The sequence below is a fragment of the Plasmodium inui genome (genome assembly GCF_000524495.1).
Source record: "Plasmodium inui San Antonio 1 unplaced genomic scaffold supercont1.2, whole genome shotgun sequence".
In the NCBI taxonomy this organism is placed as follows: Eukaryota; Apicomplexa; class Aconoidasida; order Haemosporida; family Plasmodiidae; genus Plasmodium; species Plasmodium inui.
In genome coordinates this window covers 845,325-861,525 of record NW_008481836.1, presented here as the reverse complement: position 1 = coordinate 861,525, position 16,201 = coordinate 845,325, and the positions used below count along the sequence as shown (strand labels likewise).

The 16,201-nt window shown below is 38.9% G+C and overlaps 3 protein-coding genes across 3 annotated transcripts; all 3 read right to left on the bottom strand.

Moving 5' to 3' along the window:
- Nucleotides 1–504: 504 nt before the first annotated feature.
- On the bottom strand, nucleotides 505–2,385 carry C922_00642 (hypothetical protein; the record flags this gene model as incomplete). The annotated part of the gene is made up of 1 exon (XM_008816255.1): nucleotides 505–2,385. The coding sequence occupies one exon, from the start codon at nucleotides 2,383–2,385 to the stop codon at nucleotides 505–507; it is 1,881 nt and encodes a 626-aa protein (XP_008814477.1).
- A 4,718-nt stretch (nucleotides 2,386–7,103) lies between these two features.
- On the bottom strand, nucleotides 7,104–9,224 carry C922_00641 (hypothetical protein; the record flags this gene model as incomplete). The annotated part of the gene is made up of 1 exon (XM_008816254.1): nucleotides 7,104–9,224. The coding sequence occupies one exon, from the start codon at nucleotides 9,222–9,224 to the stop codon at nucleotides 7,104–7,106; it is 2,121 nt and encodes a 706-aa protein (XP_008814476.1).
- A 3,193-nt stretch (nucleotides 9,225–12,417) lies between these two features.
- On the bottom strand, nucleotides 12,418–13,622 carry C922_00640 (hypothetical protein; the record flags this gene model as incomplete). Its single annotated transcript, XM_008816253.1, has 3 exons — nucleotides 12,418–12,662; nucleotides 12,797–12,958; nucleotides 13,178–13,622. 3 exons carry the CDS (start codon nucleotides 13,620–13,622, stop codon nucleotides 12,418–12,420), a joined length of 852 nt encoding a protein of 283 aa, XP_008814475.1.
- Nucleotides 13,623–16,201: the final 2,579 nt, after the last annotated feature.

The following is a 16,201-nucleotide window of genomic DNA, read 5'->3' as shown; positions in this document are numbered from 1 at the left end:
AAACAACAATAAAACAAAGTTGAAAAGCCAAACGTGAAAGAGATTCATACATGGACATGGGCACACATACAAGCGGGGCGTATATGTGTGCTTAGATCATATGTGTTTAAAGAAATCAGGAGGGGAAGATGAAGAGGAGATGGTGCAGATTGCGTTGAACACGTAGACAGGCGGGACAGGCAGGGCATCCATAGTATACAAAAAAAATTCATGCGCAGAAATAGCCCATATAACACGAAGACGCAAAAAGAGAGGATGTTGCCAAAGAAAACGAAATTAAATATACTTTAGAGTTCCACATGGTGTACGATCACTTAGTGCATCATCGCGTAACTTTGAATCATCTGGCGGTAAAACTGAAAGTTGGTGATCGTCGTCGTGGGAGGCAAACACTCGGTGGACAGGAAGCGAAACTGTTTAGGAAATCGCCAAAAATTACTACCAAAGTGACCGCGAAAAAAAGAAGAAAAAAAAAATCGAGTCTTCCCTCCAACAACCCACTCACTACTTATACATGTACCTATTCATCTCGTCCGTCGTGGTGTTCATATAATTAGGGGACTTCTTGTTCGAAATAATATTCTGAAGAGAAAATGGATTTTTATCGGATACAATGACGGGGGAAAAATCTGCGCTGTTGGAACCGCCATTATTATTGCTACTAGGGTTAACACCACCCCCACCGTTGGAGCTGTTAATGGCGTTATTATTGCTGCTACCATTGTCGTGCCACTTTGTCCTATCATTTAAATTGCCCTGGTTACAGTATGCCATTGCATTGTTCATGTTGTTGCTGTGTGAACCCTGGCCGCTGTTTCCATTATTTGCGTTGCTAATTGTGCCACCACTTATGCCACCATTTAACATAAATGGCGAGTTAGGGTTATTACTGTGAAAGTTTTTATTTTTAGAACTATTCATGTTGTTGTCGTAAAGCATCTTAGCATTAATCATATTCTGGTTATTCATCATGTATGGATTCTGTTTGGTTGCAAAATGACTGTACATGGAACTGGCGTTGCTATTCTGTTGGCTGTAGTTGTGGTTTAAAGAATTTCTTTTATTCATCAGGAAGAGTCTATTGGTCATACTGCCCTGCTGGTTGTTTGGGAAGTTTGAACCGTTAAAATAGTTTAAGTTTTCCACAGCCCCATTGTTGTATCGGTTTTTGTCAGCGCCGGTCCTGACGTTATTGTCGAAGGGATCGTACGAGTGCATGTTTATCTTGTTACTGTTGCTGCTTTTGTTGTTACCGTGGTGGTTGTTACTGGAGTGGTTGTGACCAAGGTGGTTGTTGCCTGCGCGGTTGTTGGTAAGGCCCCCGTTCGCCTGGCCACCGTTGCCATACTTCATTTTGCCCATCTCCCCCTCCTCATTCATCTTCATATTAAAATTGTTAGAGTAACCCATTTTGTTATTAAAATGGTGGGAGTTAAAGTCGTCCAAGCATAACTGATTGTTCGCGGCATTCACCATTTCGGCGTTTGGCGAATTCATGTACTTTGAATTGTAATTGTCTTTCGCAAAGTGGGGCGAGTCGAAGGGGTGGTCCGCATGACTCAGGCCGCTTTGGTTCATACCGCCTTGGTTGATGCCTCCATGGTTCATTCCGTTCGGTGGGCCAAAGTCGTTAAAACTACCCTCCCCTAGTTGATTATAACTTATGTGGCTCCCATCAAAGTCTTGGAAGCTACTGTCCATATTGTTGCTTTTATAATCTGAGTTGTTAATATTATTGGAATTCATAATTCCTATCATTCCAGGGGTGGTATGATCATAATCGTTAAGACAAAAGTCATCATCAAAATCTTCATCCGAGTCATCATATTTTTTTTTCTTCCTATATTTATCTTTGTTATGTTTGTCTTTTCTTCTATCTCTGTCTCGATCTGCCCCGCTTCTGTCCTTTTCTTTATCTTTTTTTTTTTTTTTTCCTTTTCTTATTTTTTCTTCATAATCGTAAGAAGAGCTGTTATCATCTGACACAACATCGATATGCTTCTTCCCTGAAGTGTGTCTACTTTTCGACTTGGACTTCTTCTCATTACTGTGATCACGATGGTGGTGGTGATGATGGCCGCTACTAGATTTTCGGCGATGATTACTGCGGCTATTATAATTTGAGGAAGATGCTACTCCAAATTTTTTCTCTAACTTTTGCACATCATAGAAGCTGATGGAGTCTTCACCGATTCTTTTTTTGTGTTTACTTCTGAATGAGCATCTATCGCATATAAATTCGTAATTGTACGTATCAACGAAGGTCGGCTTTCCGCTACTACAGTAATTGCATCTTTCTCTAGACGACAAGAAAAAGAGCTTTTCCACCGCGAGGGCTTCTTCATACTCCCTCTCCGAGATCCCTAATTGTGTGGCCGATGACATTTTCCTCTTTTGCGTGTTAGGTGACGATGGGGTGATTACCCAGAGTAATGCGTTTATAGGTAGGTGGTGCACGTATAAGTCGCGCGTACACATATACACAGAAGCGTGCACCTAGATACATATGCACACATATACACGTGGCAGATACATGCATACACAATGCATATGCTTTTTAAAAGATCATAGTAGTTAAAGCGAAGCGGACGAAAGGGGGATTACATAAAATAAGCAGACACGACTTTAATTTACTATTTATGCTGCGCTTTTGTATAGAATGCAAATAAATGGGGTCGAAAAAAAAAATCATTTTTTCTTTTTTCCCTCAAGTAATAAAGGCTTAAAAACAGAGGACGCGCGGCAAAAACGGGGCTGTTCTTTAAAGCTAAATATACGAATGGGATCGATTCTCCGCAATTGGAAGCCCGTAACGTTATATATACACGTATGGTACACATACGAATGGCAATTTTTGTACATACGCGCAATATATCACACGGAGGCGGTCTAGCACATACACACAGTAGTCCGCACGCAGACAAATACCATTATGCATAGGCACATATATTTGTCCTTAATGATATCATTTTATGTATCCCCATAGGGCCTACCTTGATTTCCCCTAATTCGTTGTGCGTACGAAAAAGTGATATGGGTGAGAGAGACTTTTAACATGTAAAAGTGGGATGAATTAAAAAAAAAAATTAATTAAAATATATGTGTGTAAAGTGCCGGCTCCTTCCCCGTTAGGCCTGCCTTATTACATCAGATACATGTGTAAATCGAAATATACATACGCACGAATGCAAATGTGATTATGTATAACACAGAGCGTGTTTACCTCCTCAAACGGACGCAAAATTCTTTCGCGCCTTTTTGGGGAAAACGTGAAATTAATTATATTCTTAAAATTTGCTTAAAAAAGGGGGAGGAGACGGGGCAGGTTAATTACGTATGTGTGCTTGAGGATATTTTTATATACACATGTATAAATATATGATCCTGTGTAAGCGTAAAGGCGTACACAAGTGTACATGCACGTGTATATACTTGCATATATAAAACATCAATACGTTAAACTGTGACGGTATGCGGTCTTCTCAAACAAAAGGGGGAAAAACATAATCACGCCCATTTATTTCATCTCCTCTTGTCGTTTTTTCCTTTTTTTTTTTTTTTTCTTTCCCTTTTCTGGTGAGCGACGGAGGCAGATGAAATGAATTTTCACGCAACAGTTATGTAGACTTACATTAAAGGTGAAAAAAAAAAAAAAACTTTTAATTTTTATAAAAAGGAGAGGGGAAAAATACACAGCCGTTTTAAAGCAGTAAAAAGTATATAACTTGTAAAAAATGGGGAAAAAATATATACGAATAAGTGGTCTCTACATTACAAGTACGAAAAAAAAAAAAGAAACTATTGTACTTGTATACATTTACGTAAAGCGAAATGTATAATATTCTTATACGTCAAGTAAAAACAGCGTGTAAAAAAAAAAAAAAAAGGAGGGGGGATGGGAAGAGGGGCTTGTATAACACCTTAACTCCCTTTGTGCGCAGGTTATGTGTTCACGAAAATGTACATATATTTGTGTGGCATGGCTTTCAAAAGGCTCTTCTGGCGAGCATATATATACACCCGTTTACATGCAAAACGTACGTTACACGCAAGTGCGAGCGCGTCAGTAAAGTGTGCTTATGCGTATGTATATTTGCGAAATCGTACGCTCAAGTGTACATTCCGAAGATATGTCACGTATGTATATATCATCGTGCGCCTATGTACATACGTACAACATACCACTGTAAGCTGTACTTGTACGCCCACTTTTGCTCAGCCAAGGTTTAAAGAAAACTTCTACAAATATGCGGCTTCGCCTGCATGTACAACGGTTAAGGGCAGATTTTCAGTTTTTATATTTTATGCAAAAATATAAAAAAAAAAATGAACATATCGTTCATTATCGCCATTATAAGTTTATGGCAATTCTTTGGCACGTTTTTTTTAAAAAAATAAATATGAAATAAATTTATATTATAAAGAGTAGGATTAAATATATTTTGCGAAGGAGGATGAAAAAGGATTGCAAATATATGTGGTACACTGTACATGTGACTCGATATGCGCATAGCGTACATGGATATACGACACAGATACGCGCATAACATAACTCGTACGTTACGCGCGATATACGCTACTGCGCCAAAAGAGAAATTTCGCTTACAAAATGTACAAAAAGAGGAGAGGTTATTTTTGGCGTGAATGAAAAAATCATACTGCTCGCGCGCCGCGCGCCTGAACGCTATCCGAAGGTATTCATAAAAAAGAAAAAAAATGCCTCAAAAAAATTCGTATACTATATGTATACAGCGCAAAACAGCATAGTACGGTACAGGACAGTACAGTGTACAGTACAATTATGTACCGCAAAAATGCCATATGTTTAATTCGAACGTAACGAATGTCCGCTCGATAGGCGCGCATATAATACGCACGTACATATTTATTGCACTTGCGCTTTTTCGCCCTTCTTTCTCGCCTCATAAAACCACTAGCCAACCAGGCTATATCTTTCGTGCACATGGATATTTTGTTATGTAAAAATTTATTATATGATGCATCATAACGCATGGTTAGTCTTTTTTTTTCTTTTCTCATTCGTTTTTTAGTTGACCACGTCGATTAAACCTTCCAACCCCTCTCGAGAAAATACTGCAATAGGGTGTATGATCATTAAAAAAGGGGTAAATATATTTTATACATCCCAAAGGGGGTTGGGCATGTATATTATGTAATTAGCAAATGAGTCAGCTGACCATACCAACAAATAATCGCAAGAAAAATACCTTTAAAAGAAACACTTTTTTTTCTTTTTCACGTTAAATGGGCTACACGGCATAATAACTACAAAACAACACCAGTTTCTTTCGTGAAAATGGAATAATCCTGCAACCCAGCCAGCTTTTAACTTCGAAAAAAGTGATATAAAAAGAGAAAAAAAAAAGTCACCATTTATAAGAAGTAGCCCTTTTCTCATCTGTGCCTAATTAAGCACATATAATAAAATCTTGCTCTCTTGCCATTGTGAGAAGAAAAAATTTGTACCGATGCGATGTTATGCATGTTGACATCAACCGGTGTGCCGCGCAACGGCTTAACCGCCTAAGCGTCTACGTGAAGCAGAATAAAAGTAGAAGGGTACATAAAATTTTACAAAGATTTAACGTCTTAGGGAAGGCTACTCTTTTGCCGTTTTGCCGCTTTTATCAGCAACATGTGGCTCGGCCGAAGGGTGCACAGAAAAAAGGCATTATCATCATATAGGCATAAGATTAAACAAACCGACCTTCGAGTCGTAATGCATCTGTACAGCATTCGCTAGGCTCAACTGCACATTTGGAGAGGTCGATTCGAATCGACAAATCGGGCTTAATCCCCATGTGGTTCAAAAAAAAAATGAAAAAACATATACATACATATATATATATATAGAGAGACTGACCTCATACGTATGCACATGTCATGTCCGATTCACTGAAAAGCAACGTCCGCTGATCCGAGCACTCTCTATATAATTACGGCACTCATCGTGCAGTGTGAAGTCAGCCATGCACTTTCCCTGTGCATATCGATTCGAATAAGGCACCTCAACGAATTTTATGTAGACCATTGGAGTTGAATCTGTGCACGGGTTCACGTGCAGTTGGATGTGAACTTGGGTGTGCTTCTTTACTGGCGCACTCTTTCGCCGCCGAAAAGGAGCTACTTACCACGTGCAAGTTTTTATTTCTCTTTGCCGGTATGTGCACTCCACCACTTTAGGCAACCAACAGTTGCCTTTAAAACGAACCCTCATAAGGCTGTGTTCATTTTGCTCAAATGCTTAATCAGCAGTTGCTTTAAAGAAAAAGTTCGAATGTTTTCGTGCCAGTGGGGGAGGCACGCATGTATGCAGATTAGATTATCAAATGGGGAAAAAAGGAAAATCAAGTCAATCAAGTAAATGAGATCAATCAAGTCAATCAGGTAAAATTACATCAAATCGCGCCAAAACAAAACAACCGCGTGCACGCGCAACCACTGGGGTGTAACAAACGTGATGAACATACGAAGTTGCACTGTTGCGCCATTTTGCGGCTCCGCGGATTTGAAGCAACGAAAATATAAAACTATAAAAGAAAAAATTAAAAAATACATAAGCTTTACTAAAACGTGGTGAGTTGAAAAAATTTCCCACCAAAGAAAGGTTAAACAAATGAGGAGTGAAGTATATCAATGGTGTATGAAGGGCTTTACGGAGAGATACTCAGTAAGATGGACGCACGCATCCGCGCACGTTTTATGTGTGCACCCCGTCCACCCTTCGCAGATGGTACAACTGACCACAAGATTAGTGAAAAGAAAAATAAATTAGTATAAAAAATGCACAAAATGGGGTCCCTTTATATTTCTTCCACTGAGGTGACGTTTTTTGGGTCGGAAAGATTCACCACTTGGAAGAGGGACTTGTGATGGAATTAGTTTCTGTGCAAGGGTAGGAAAGAACGCTAGAACTGTAAAAGTTCGCACAGAAAGGGACCGCCAATTTGTGCTTAACTCTGTATCATCTCGCATAAACTCAACCTCTGCACGTTGCAGTTTTAGATGGTCCTTACGTATTTTTTTTTCTTTTTTTGTCCATTTCTTCAACATAGGATGGTAGCAATGCGGGTGGGAGTCAATCATTCGAGGTTCTTCCCCTTCTCATTGGATTGCTTCTTGTCTTTTTGTACGAGAAAAACTAATTCTTCAAATTTTGTCTTAATTTGATCACTTTTGAGTTGATCCCCCTTGGTTTGATTTTTGGTTTTGTATCTTTGGGCCAGCTCCCTGGCCCTCCTTTTAAGGTTGGCAATTTTAATTTCCATGTCGTTTACATCACTCGTTGTAGAAGACATTAACTCTTTTTTCTTTTCTTGAAAGACTTTTAGACACCCCGCTAGTCCTCCCTGATTTTTAAAGGTGAGTTTTCTTGTCGCTCTCCTCACGAAGGGCACGTAGTTCGTTTCAGTGTCATTATCCTTGTCGCTGCGGTCGGCGTTCTGCCCCGCGTTGTTGACCAGCCCATGGCTCACCTGGCCACCCCCCCCCTGTTCTTTATCACCATTATTTTCACCCCTATACATTTGGTCGAAATTTACTTTGGTCTTTCTCTTAATCAGTCTATTCGCTTCTTTATTTTCATCCTTCCCATCTTCACTTGACTTTTCAATAGTATTGATGGAATTCAAATGGTCAGATCTGGTGAAGCTGCGACTTAGCAAGTTTTCCAAAATGGCCGAGCTATCGTTTTTACAGAGTTGGGACAAGTTTCTGCTTGATTGATTCAGTAAGCTGTTAATTCGCTCGCTTAACTTATCAGAGTTTTCTGAGTCACTAGAACTTATCGATTGGCAGGATTTTTTTTTTTTTTTCGCTCTGTCTTTCATTAAATCATCGTAACTGGTTCTTTCTTTGTCTGAGGAGTTGCAGCTTTGCTCCGATTCTTTGTCACTTTTGTCGCTCCCATGGTCGTCACTTTTCTTACCCTCCCCATTATAAACTTTGCTGCTTTCATTTGTCTCTCTTAAATTGCTGGTTTTACCTGGAAGGTGTAAAGAACCTCTACTTACTGCACAATCTTTGGTTACCTTATCGTAGTAATTATGGAAATACTTTCTTGCCCCTTTTTCAAACCGTCCCCCTTGCTCGTCCTTAGGAGTAATCCCCTTTTCATTGTCGCTACAATCTTCGTAGTAGCGCTTATCGTTATCATCGTGGTGGTACCCTTTATCGTTGTGAGACTCTCCACTTTCTTCGCAATATTCGCCGCTTGCTTCACGGTGCTCTTCACTTCCATAATAAAGATGACTATTTTTGTCATAGCAAACCCTGTTCTCATCATGGTACTTCTCATTTTCTCCTTTGTTGACTCCGCTCTCCTCATAATACTCTCCACTTCCATCATAATATAACCCGTTTTTATCGTAGTACCCACCATACGTATCGTAATACCCCCCATATTCATCATAGTAGCCCCCATATTCGTCATAATATCCCCAGTTTTTGTCGCAGTGTTCGCCAGCCTCGTTGTAATTCCCACTGCTTTCAGCGTAGTTCCCACCGCTTTCGTCGTAGTGTCCAGCGCTTTCGTCGTAGTGTCCAGCGCTTTCATCGTAGTGTCCAGCGCTTTCGTCGTAGTGTCCAGCGCTTTCGTCGTAGTGTTCAGCGCTTTCATCGTAGTGTCCAGCGCTTTCGTCGTAGTGTCCACTGCTTTCATCGTAGGGGCCACCACTTTCATCGTAGTGTCCACCGCTTTCATCGTAGCTATTTTCCTCCGCATCGCCATTTGCGTATTTTCCATGCCCGTTATCTTCATACGAGTCGTCATACGTCTCATTATGCTCTAGCAGATTCCCATTTTTATGTTGTCTTATGTTGCTCTTAAAGGAGTAGTGTTTTATGTTGCTGGCCGCGTTGGAGCTTTCCGAATTCGGTTTTGAGTTTTTTCTTGGTGTATATGCATAATTATGGAGTTTGTTTTCCAACGTTCTTCCCTTTCTTGTTTCGACTTTTCCGTTCATAACATGTTGGGGATGATTCTTGTAATTTCCTTCGTTCCACTTGTCCAAATTTTTGTAATCTTCGTATTTATGGCTTTTCTTTTCCTCACAATTTTTGGCACTTTCTGCAGTTACCTCTTCTTCTGGTGCCTCCTCTGTTGCTACTTCTTCTTTGCATTCTCTCCACCCCCCAGAGGGGGTATCAAAATACCACCACTTGGTGTTTATCAAGTCGTAATAATATCTCGTATCATTCGGCATTTTCTTGTTATTGCTAGATTTTTTTTTTTTTTTTTCCTTTTTGGTTCGTTGTTCCTTTTACATATGTACTTTCTCCATGTCATTTCTTAAAAGTTTTAAATCCAAATTTCACATTTAACACGTAATAATGTTCTCATAACATTATATATTCCGTGTACTGATATTCTACTTTGTTAACAAACTCTACAGTTGAACTCTTCTGCTTGGTTTCTCTACACTTGACATGTTTACCAAAACGCCATCTTACTATTAAGTGCTTCAAAAATTGTAAGTCTTTCTCACAGAAAAAAAAAAAAGACTTGCTATGGGCGTGAAAAAATCTGAGATATACTGGTGCTGTACAAGTGCACATACCTACGCAAGCACATAAATACGTGTATTTTTATATATCTATAAATACATGCATGTAGGCAAACATTACTTATTACAACATTATGTTTGTCGCGTATCCGCCCATGGAAGTACATATCTGCATATACTTCTTACCTCTTTAAAAGTTTGCAGCCAAAAGTGAAAAAAAAGGGGGAAAAAGGAAAATGAAAAAAAATCAGAACAGAGTAGAATTACGCATGTACACCTTCATATATTATGACGTTAATGACAAAATTTCCAAATTGCAGGAAGGAAAAACAGATGAAAAAAAAGTGATCTGAAAGTACGCAACGGTTCAATATGGAGGGGCACGGGGTTGTTCGCACAGTGCGTACATATACATGGGTATATTCATATATTTGTACATAATTTTACGTCACTCCAGTTTTTTTCTTCCACTTTTTTTAACGAGGAAAAGAATAAAATGAACATTTCTATTTTCACGACAGCAAAAATCTGTTGCGAAAAAAAGCGGAAAAGGAAAGAATGTACTCCAAAATGAACGCTTAACCATTTTGGGAATTGCAGCCACCGAGTGAAATTCTTCAGGGGCACACACAACATAAAGTCGAAAATTGAAAGCATAAAAAAAGTAAAAAGCAAAAGTACAAAACAGCACAGAAAAGGAAGGAGTGAATATGAATAAAAATTAATTTCCCCAAATTGTATATGCTCTGTTCGCTCTGCGTATTAGGAACTCAGTGACACGCATCATACAAGTGCAATTTTTCTTCCTCATTTGTATGTGTACACATTTTTTCGACAGTCAGAGGTATAAAACGGTTATAATGGCATAAACGCGGGTAATTTCGTTTGCTTTGGTTTGTTTCCTTTTGCTTTATTTCTTTTTTTCTTCGCGCAAGGTGCACAAACGTTACAAACATTCACACAAATTTCTGTAAATTTTAAACTGCCTCAGCTTCGAAAAGGAAAAACAGCACCGTTGTAGATATGGTAAAAATAAAGTTCTCCTAACAGTACCACTTTTGAATATGCAGAATGGGATAAAAATGAATCACAATGGTTTACCCTAAACGGGAAGGCGAAAAGTACCATGTGCCACATGTTGTGCATTCGGTATGTCCTACGAGCAAACAATTTTGACAGCCCCCAGTGAACCGCATAACGAATTAATTTTGTTCTTCAAAGTGAGCTCCTACATTCGTGGCTGTCTTTAAAGGGAAAATGTTCCATTACAAAAGAAGAGTAAAGGAAATTCATGCAGGATGTCGACATGTGCATACATATGTGCCATGTGACGTAACTGTAAAACAAGCGATCCTTCCGCTGATCATTTGCAAATAAGTAAATATGGGAAGGCACTACAATGCCATTTTTCTCCCAAGACGAATTTGTATATGCTTATATATCCGCGCATATGTACGTAAATAGCATTTCGCTAAAATGCAATCCGAATGAAAGTTCCCGTGTAGACACTCTAAAACAGGGGTCTATAAAATGCTCGCGCGAGTTTATGATGAATCGTTGTTCTTTATTCACGCCATCATTGTCAGGACAACGTTTGAAGCGCTTAAACAATGTGACCAACTGCAGACATTTTAACATAGAAAAAATTAAAAGAAAAAAAAAATAATACGGATGCGCGTCAAAATAGCTAGCGAATTAGACCGAAAAAATGACCCGACCAAATGACGTAAAAAAAAAAAAAAAAAAAAAAAAAATTGCATGGAAGACGCTACTTGGTTGAATGCAAAAAAAAAAAAAAAATAGCTAGTTGTGTGCATAAAATGGATAGAGTCCGTCTTAGTTGTATTGTCTGATTTCCAGGTTGCACCTATAGCATATATACGCTCTTCCAAAAAGGTTAATGAATGGAGATATTCGGAAAGCGATCGATCATACATGAGAAGAAGAAGGTTCATTTTATTTTGTTTCATTATACTTCTTTTTGATATTGATTTTAAATGGGGGAAAATAGCAATATTTAAAATTCTCTTGAAATGGAGGTGCCTCTACTAACCCCCTTCACAATGGCTAAAAGGCATATTAGTTGCAAACAGGTTGCTCAATGAACATTTGTCATTTGAATGAAGCAAGAAGGTTAGCTTTTAATATAGATTGCTCACCTGAAGGTAATTAAGCATATTTCGTAAAACTGATCAAAAAAGAAAAAAACACAAAAAGAAAAAAAAAAAAAAAGGGGAGAAACAATATCATTAACAATACATGCAGACAGAACATCACCATTTCGGCAGAATAATTCTTAAAAAACGCCATTTTTCGGGTTTTTTTTTTGGCACAACTATCATGTTTAATGATAATGTGATGTGCGAAAGGGGGGTATGCGGTGGGGGAAGAAATGAATATATGTATATTAATACGTGGGGCCGCATCGGCGGACAGGCGTATTCACAAATAGGCACAAGTTAAAATTTTTCAAATTTTGAAAATTGACTAAGAATTTCGGAAGATCGCCTCTAAATTTCTTCCGGTTAAAATTTATTTCCTAAATGGATATCCTTTACTGCTGATGGCATTTTTCAGCATGGTCTGTGCTTTTAATTCTTCAGGTGACTTCGCTCCTTCGTTTTTTCTACACACATGGAAAGATAAAAGGGCATATAAACATATACAAGCTAGCTTACATGACTATTACTAAAGCAATGAATTGCGCATGCAGGCTTTTCTTTTTTATAATCACGTCTTATTTGTATGCAAGTAAGCTTTTATAAAAGTGCAGGTATCAGCAAAACACGCAGGAATAGACGTACACGAAAAAAATGTGCTTGTCCAACTCCATATCTTTGAAGTACATATATTTATGGATAAAAATGTAAAATACTGTATTTTTGATATAGGGTTACATTTTCTGCTGTTGCAAAAATTTCCGTATTTCTCCCTGCGTTTTTTCATCAAAATCGGTTAAGTTCTTTTTGGACTCAATTTTGGAAGTGTCTATTTCTGGGTCCCCCATTATTACACATGGCCACCAGTTTTCTCTTTTTTTTTCCAAAAAAATGATTAGCTTTTTCTTGTCCTCTATGTTCCACATGCATTCCTGCTTATTCACTTCTTCGTAAAAGGTGCCTTCCAGTTTTAGTTCATCTGGGGGGTGGAAGTGGGGTGAAAAAAATATAAAAAGTAAAGTTGCATATACCTTTAAAGAAATTAGATCCCATTAGTTTTAAGCAGGCTGAAGAGGAGTGGCAAAACTGTTCGCCCTTCTTTCTTCGTCTTACTTTTGTGATACACTTTAATGCTTTTGTTCGAAATTTGGACGTTGATTTCGCTGGATTTTATTTCAGTGTGGAGCGGCATTTCTATGTTAATTTCGTTTATGGCCTGATTCCAGAGATATTTCTCAGTTTCCCCTCCATTCCAGGTTGATATGTGGTTTTCACCTGAATCGGGGCGCATATGAATATGTATGTGCGTATGTATGTATGTGCGTATATATGTATATGCGTATATATGTATGTACGCATATGTGTATGAGCATCTATGGGTATGTATGCTTAGAAGACGTTGCATATATTTGTTAGCCCCCTATTTTCTGGGGGTAATTGCTACGTGTTTGTGATTTCTCTCCCCCTTAACGCTATTTCCAAATAATTTATTACTTGCAGTGACACTAATTGGTATTGCCCCAGTTTCTACCTTCTTCTGCATATCCTTCTGTTTATTTTTCACTTCACAGAACTTTGAGGTACTCGATTTTTTTAACTCATCACATGAAGGTAAATATTTGTTCCTCATGTCTTCATTTTCGATTAAATAGGGCTGCTTTCTGATAATATAATTTAATTGGTGTTTTCTAAATGACTTCATTAAGTTCTGTTCCCTGCTATGCGCTTTGAATCCACACTTGTTGTTATTTAAAATGTCCTTCCCGAGAGTGCCATCATACTTTTTGGCCAATGTTCCTATATCATCCTCATTAAGCATCACGTGGAAGTAGTCAGTTTTCTGTTCGAGGAAGGACAAAAAGGTTTCTATGAAATTGTCTATCGATTGGAAATCTCTCGCAATGGCGAGTAGCATATTTTCGTGCTTTTCGTTCTCCATATTTTTTTTAATTTCGTCTAAACCGTAGAGGTGGCAGCAGCTGTTGATTTGTGTGACGAATCGTACTGCAAGTCTGCGTGTGAGGGTGAAGACTGTCAAGAGGGCAGTAGGAGGGGGGGATGAGTTACGCAAATAGCTACACCAAGGAGGAGCAGCAAGGAGGGGCGATTTAACAAAACGGGGTGATTAAAATGTTGGGGTTGAACTGTGCAGACACCTAGCCAACGAACTAACGTAGGAAGGAAGCAAAACTGAAGTCAAAATAGAATTCCATGATTTTTTCCTTAATTCTTAAATGCGGTCAAGTTTAGTTATGCGTCATATAGCGGAAAGAATTCTTAACAAGTGAACTGTGTAAAGCGCATGTGTTAAATTAGTTCATCGTGTGGGGGGCTACGTTTAAGTCGCGCGGAACTTCTTAAGCTAGCTTTGGCTGATTCAATAATCGAAATCTTCACGTTTGAGATGTTGCCAATTCGCTCAATTCTTCCTTTTCATTTGGCACGCTTGGCATGGTATGCGCTTTGTTTTGCTGATTTGTTTTGCTCATCTTTTTGTTCATTTATTTTGCTTCTTCTGCCTGCACAATCGCCCCCAAGCATGCAGCAAACGTGCGACAAACGCCTTTTGCGCGCATGAATAGTCGAACCATGGACTGGCTAATATTTCTTGATGGGGCTGGAAAGCCACGAACATTATATATTCCATGCGCATGGTGTGGAGTCAAAAGTATATCCCTTTTTTTTAGCAAAAGGGCGTAAAATGGCAAGAAGAAAAAAACATACCACGTGGTTAGCCGTATTGTGTGGATACGTGCCAATCTGTTGGTGCAGAAGTTTGTACGATTTATGCAATGTGGTAATTTGTTCGAGTTTTTTTTTTTCAACTTTTTCGTGGGCTCTCTTTTTGCCTACCACAAAATGGGGACTGTTCCTTTCACTATCCCCCTCATTGCACGAATGAAGGGAATAATTAACCGTCCTGGAAAATGCGAAAAAGGGGACCTCGCATTTATTTTTTCTCATGTGTAAAAGATTGTAAACATGTCTGCTGATTTAGCTCCGCTTTGCGATCGTGCCCAGTACTGCCGCGAAGACGTCAAGAGTAGTAGCGTAGGACGGGCACACACATCTGATCCCCCTATGACATGCCTCTCGCGTGGCATGAAGAGACCATTAAACTATCCCTTTACTATCCCTCAAAGATAATCAATTTGGGCATATTTGTAGGTGCGGAGTGCTCTTCTTTTATGCAACGTTTAAAGGTCGCACAGGTGGGGGTCCACCCGGTTGGTGGACAATGAAAAAGGGAAGAACAGGGAAGGCGAACAGGGCAGCAACTCGCGGAAGAGCGCACACAGGGCAGCAAGGCACGGAAGAGCGCACAGAAGGGGAACATCTTTTACGCCTCGCACTGAAAAAATTTTGATCATTTCTCGTGAACAAATCAAATCAGGCAAGCAGCCGTTCGTAAAGTTGCCGTCTTCCTGTTATGGCGTATAGTCGAGTATACATTAGTAGGAACAGCACTGAGTTGGGGGCATCAAAGGGACGCCTTTTCCCCTCATTCTTTTAACAAAATGGAATGAATGGATAAATTTCTTATCATCAATTTGGACCTCCAAAAGGGTGCATCGGAATTGTTGTAATAGTCGTAATTGTCGTAATTGCTGTAAAAATCGGTAAAACATAAATTGGTCCCCTTCCGCGAGCGTTGCCATGATATAAATTTATCGCTCTTGTATGCTGTGTGGGACACGGGTTACATGTTTATGCTGTGCCATTTCGTTGGGATGCGAAAACTGAGCATGTATATTTTTCCCCCTTTTTGATCTCACAAAGTTGTTTTGCTTACGCATGTATACTTGGACAAACGGACATTTCGAACTGCGTCATTTTGTGAAGCGTATTTGCGCTGCGTCACGAACATTGTCGTTTGTTATTGTTTCTTTTTATACAACCAAAAGATTAAGAAAGCGAAGTGATGGCAGCTGAAAAGTATAATTAAAGAGTAAGGTGAGACGCATCAAAAGGGAAAAGATGCGATAACAACATATTTTTATCTATTTAGTGGCAATAAGGGTATACATTTTTAACATTCCATATTTGTATGCTTTCTCCTCTTCCGCTGTTGAAAAGAAGGAAGCAATTTTTTTTATTTATTAACCAAATGGTTGCACTTCAAAAAAAAAAAAAAAAATTCCTCATTTTAGCTATTTTTCATGTTGTACAAAATTGGGAATACGTAAAATACACTCGCCGTCGTCAGCCAGAGACTTCCCATTCATACCACAGCATTTGAATTTGCAAAAAATATGTGGAAAAGGGGGCAGCAGGAAAATTTCAATAAAAATCACGATACGTATATGTATATAACATAAATATATATTTATGTGCATAACTTCTACCACTAGGTTAAAATTTTCGCCCCATCCTCTTTCAAATGAAGACTTGCATGCGATTATTCTTTTTCCTTTTTGTTTCAACGCAGTAATAAAAGGCATAACGACATATGGGCGCGAGTTCGCTTGGCCACATAGAGAACATCAGCGCAGTATTTATACACAGTGTATACTGCAG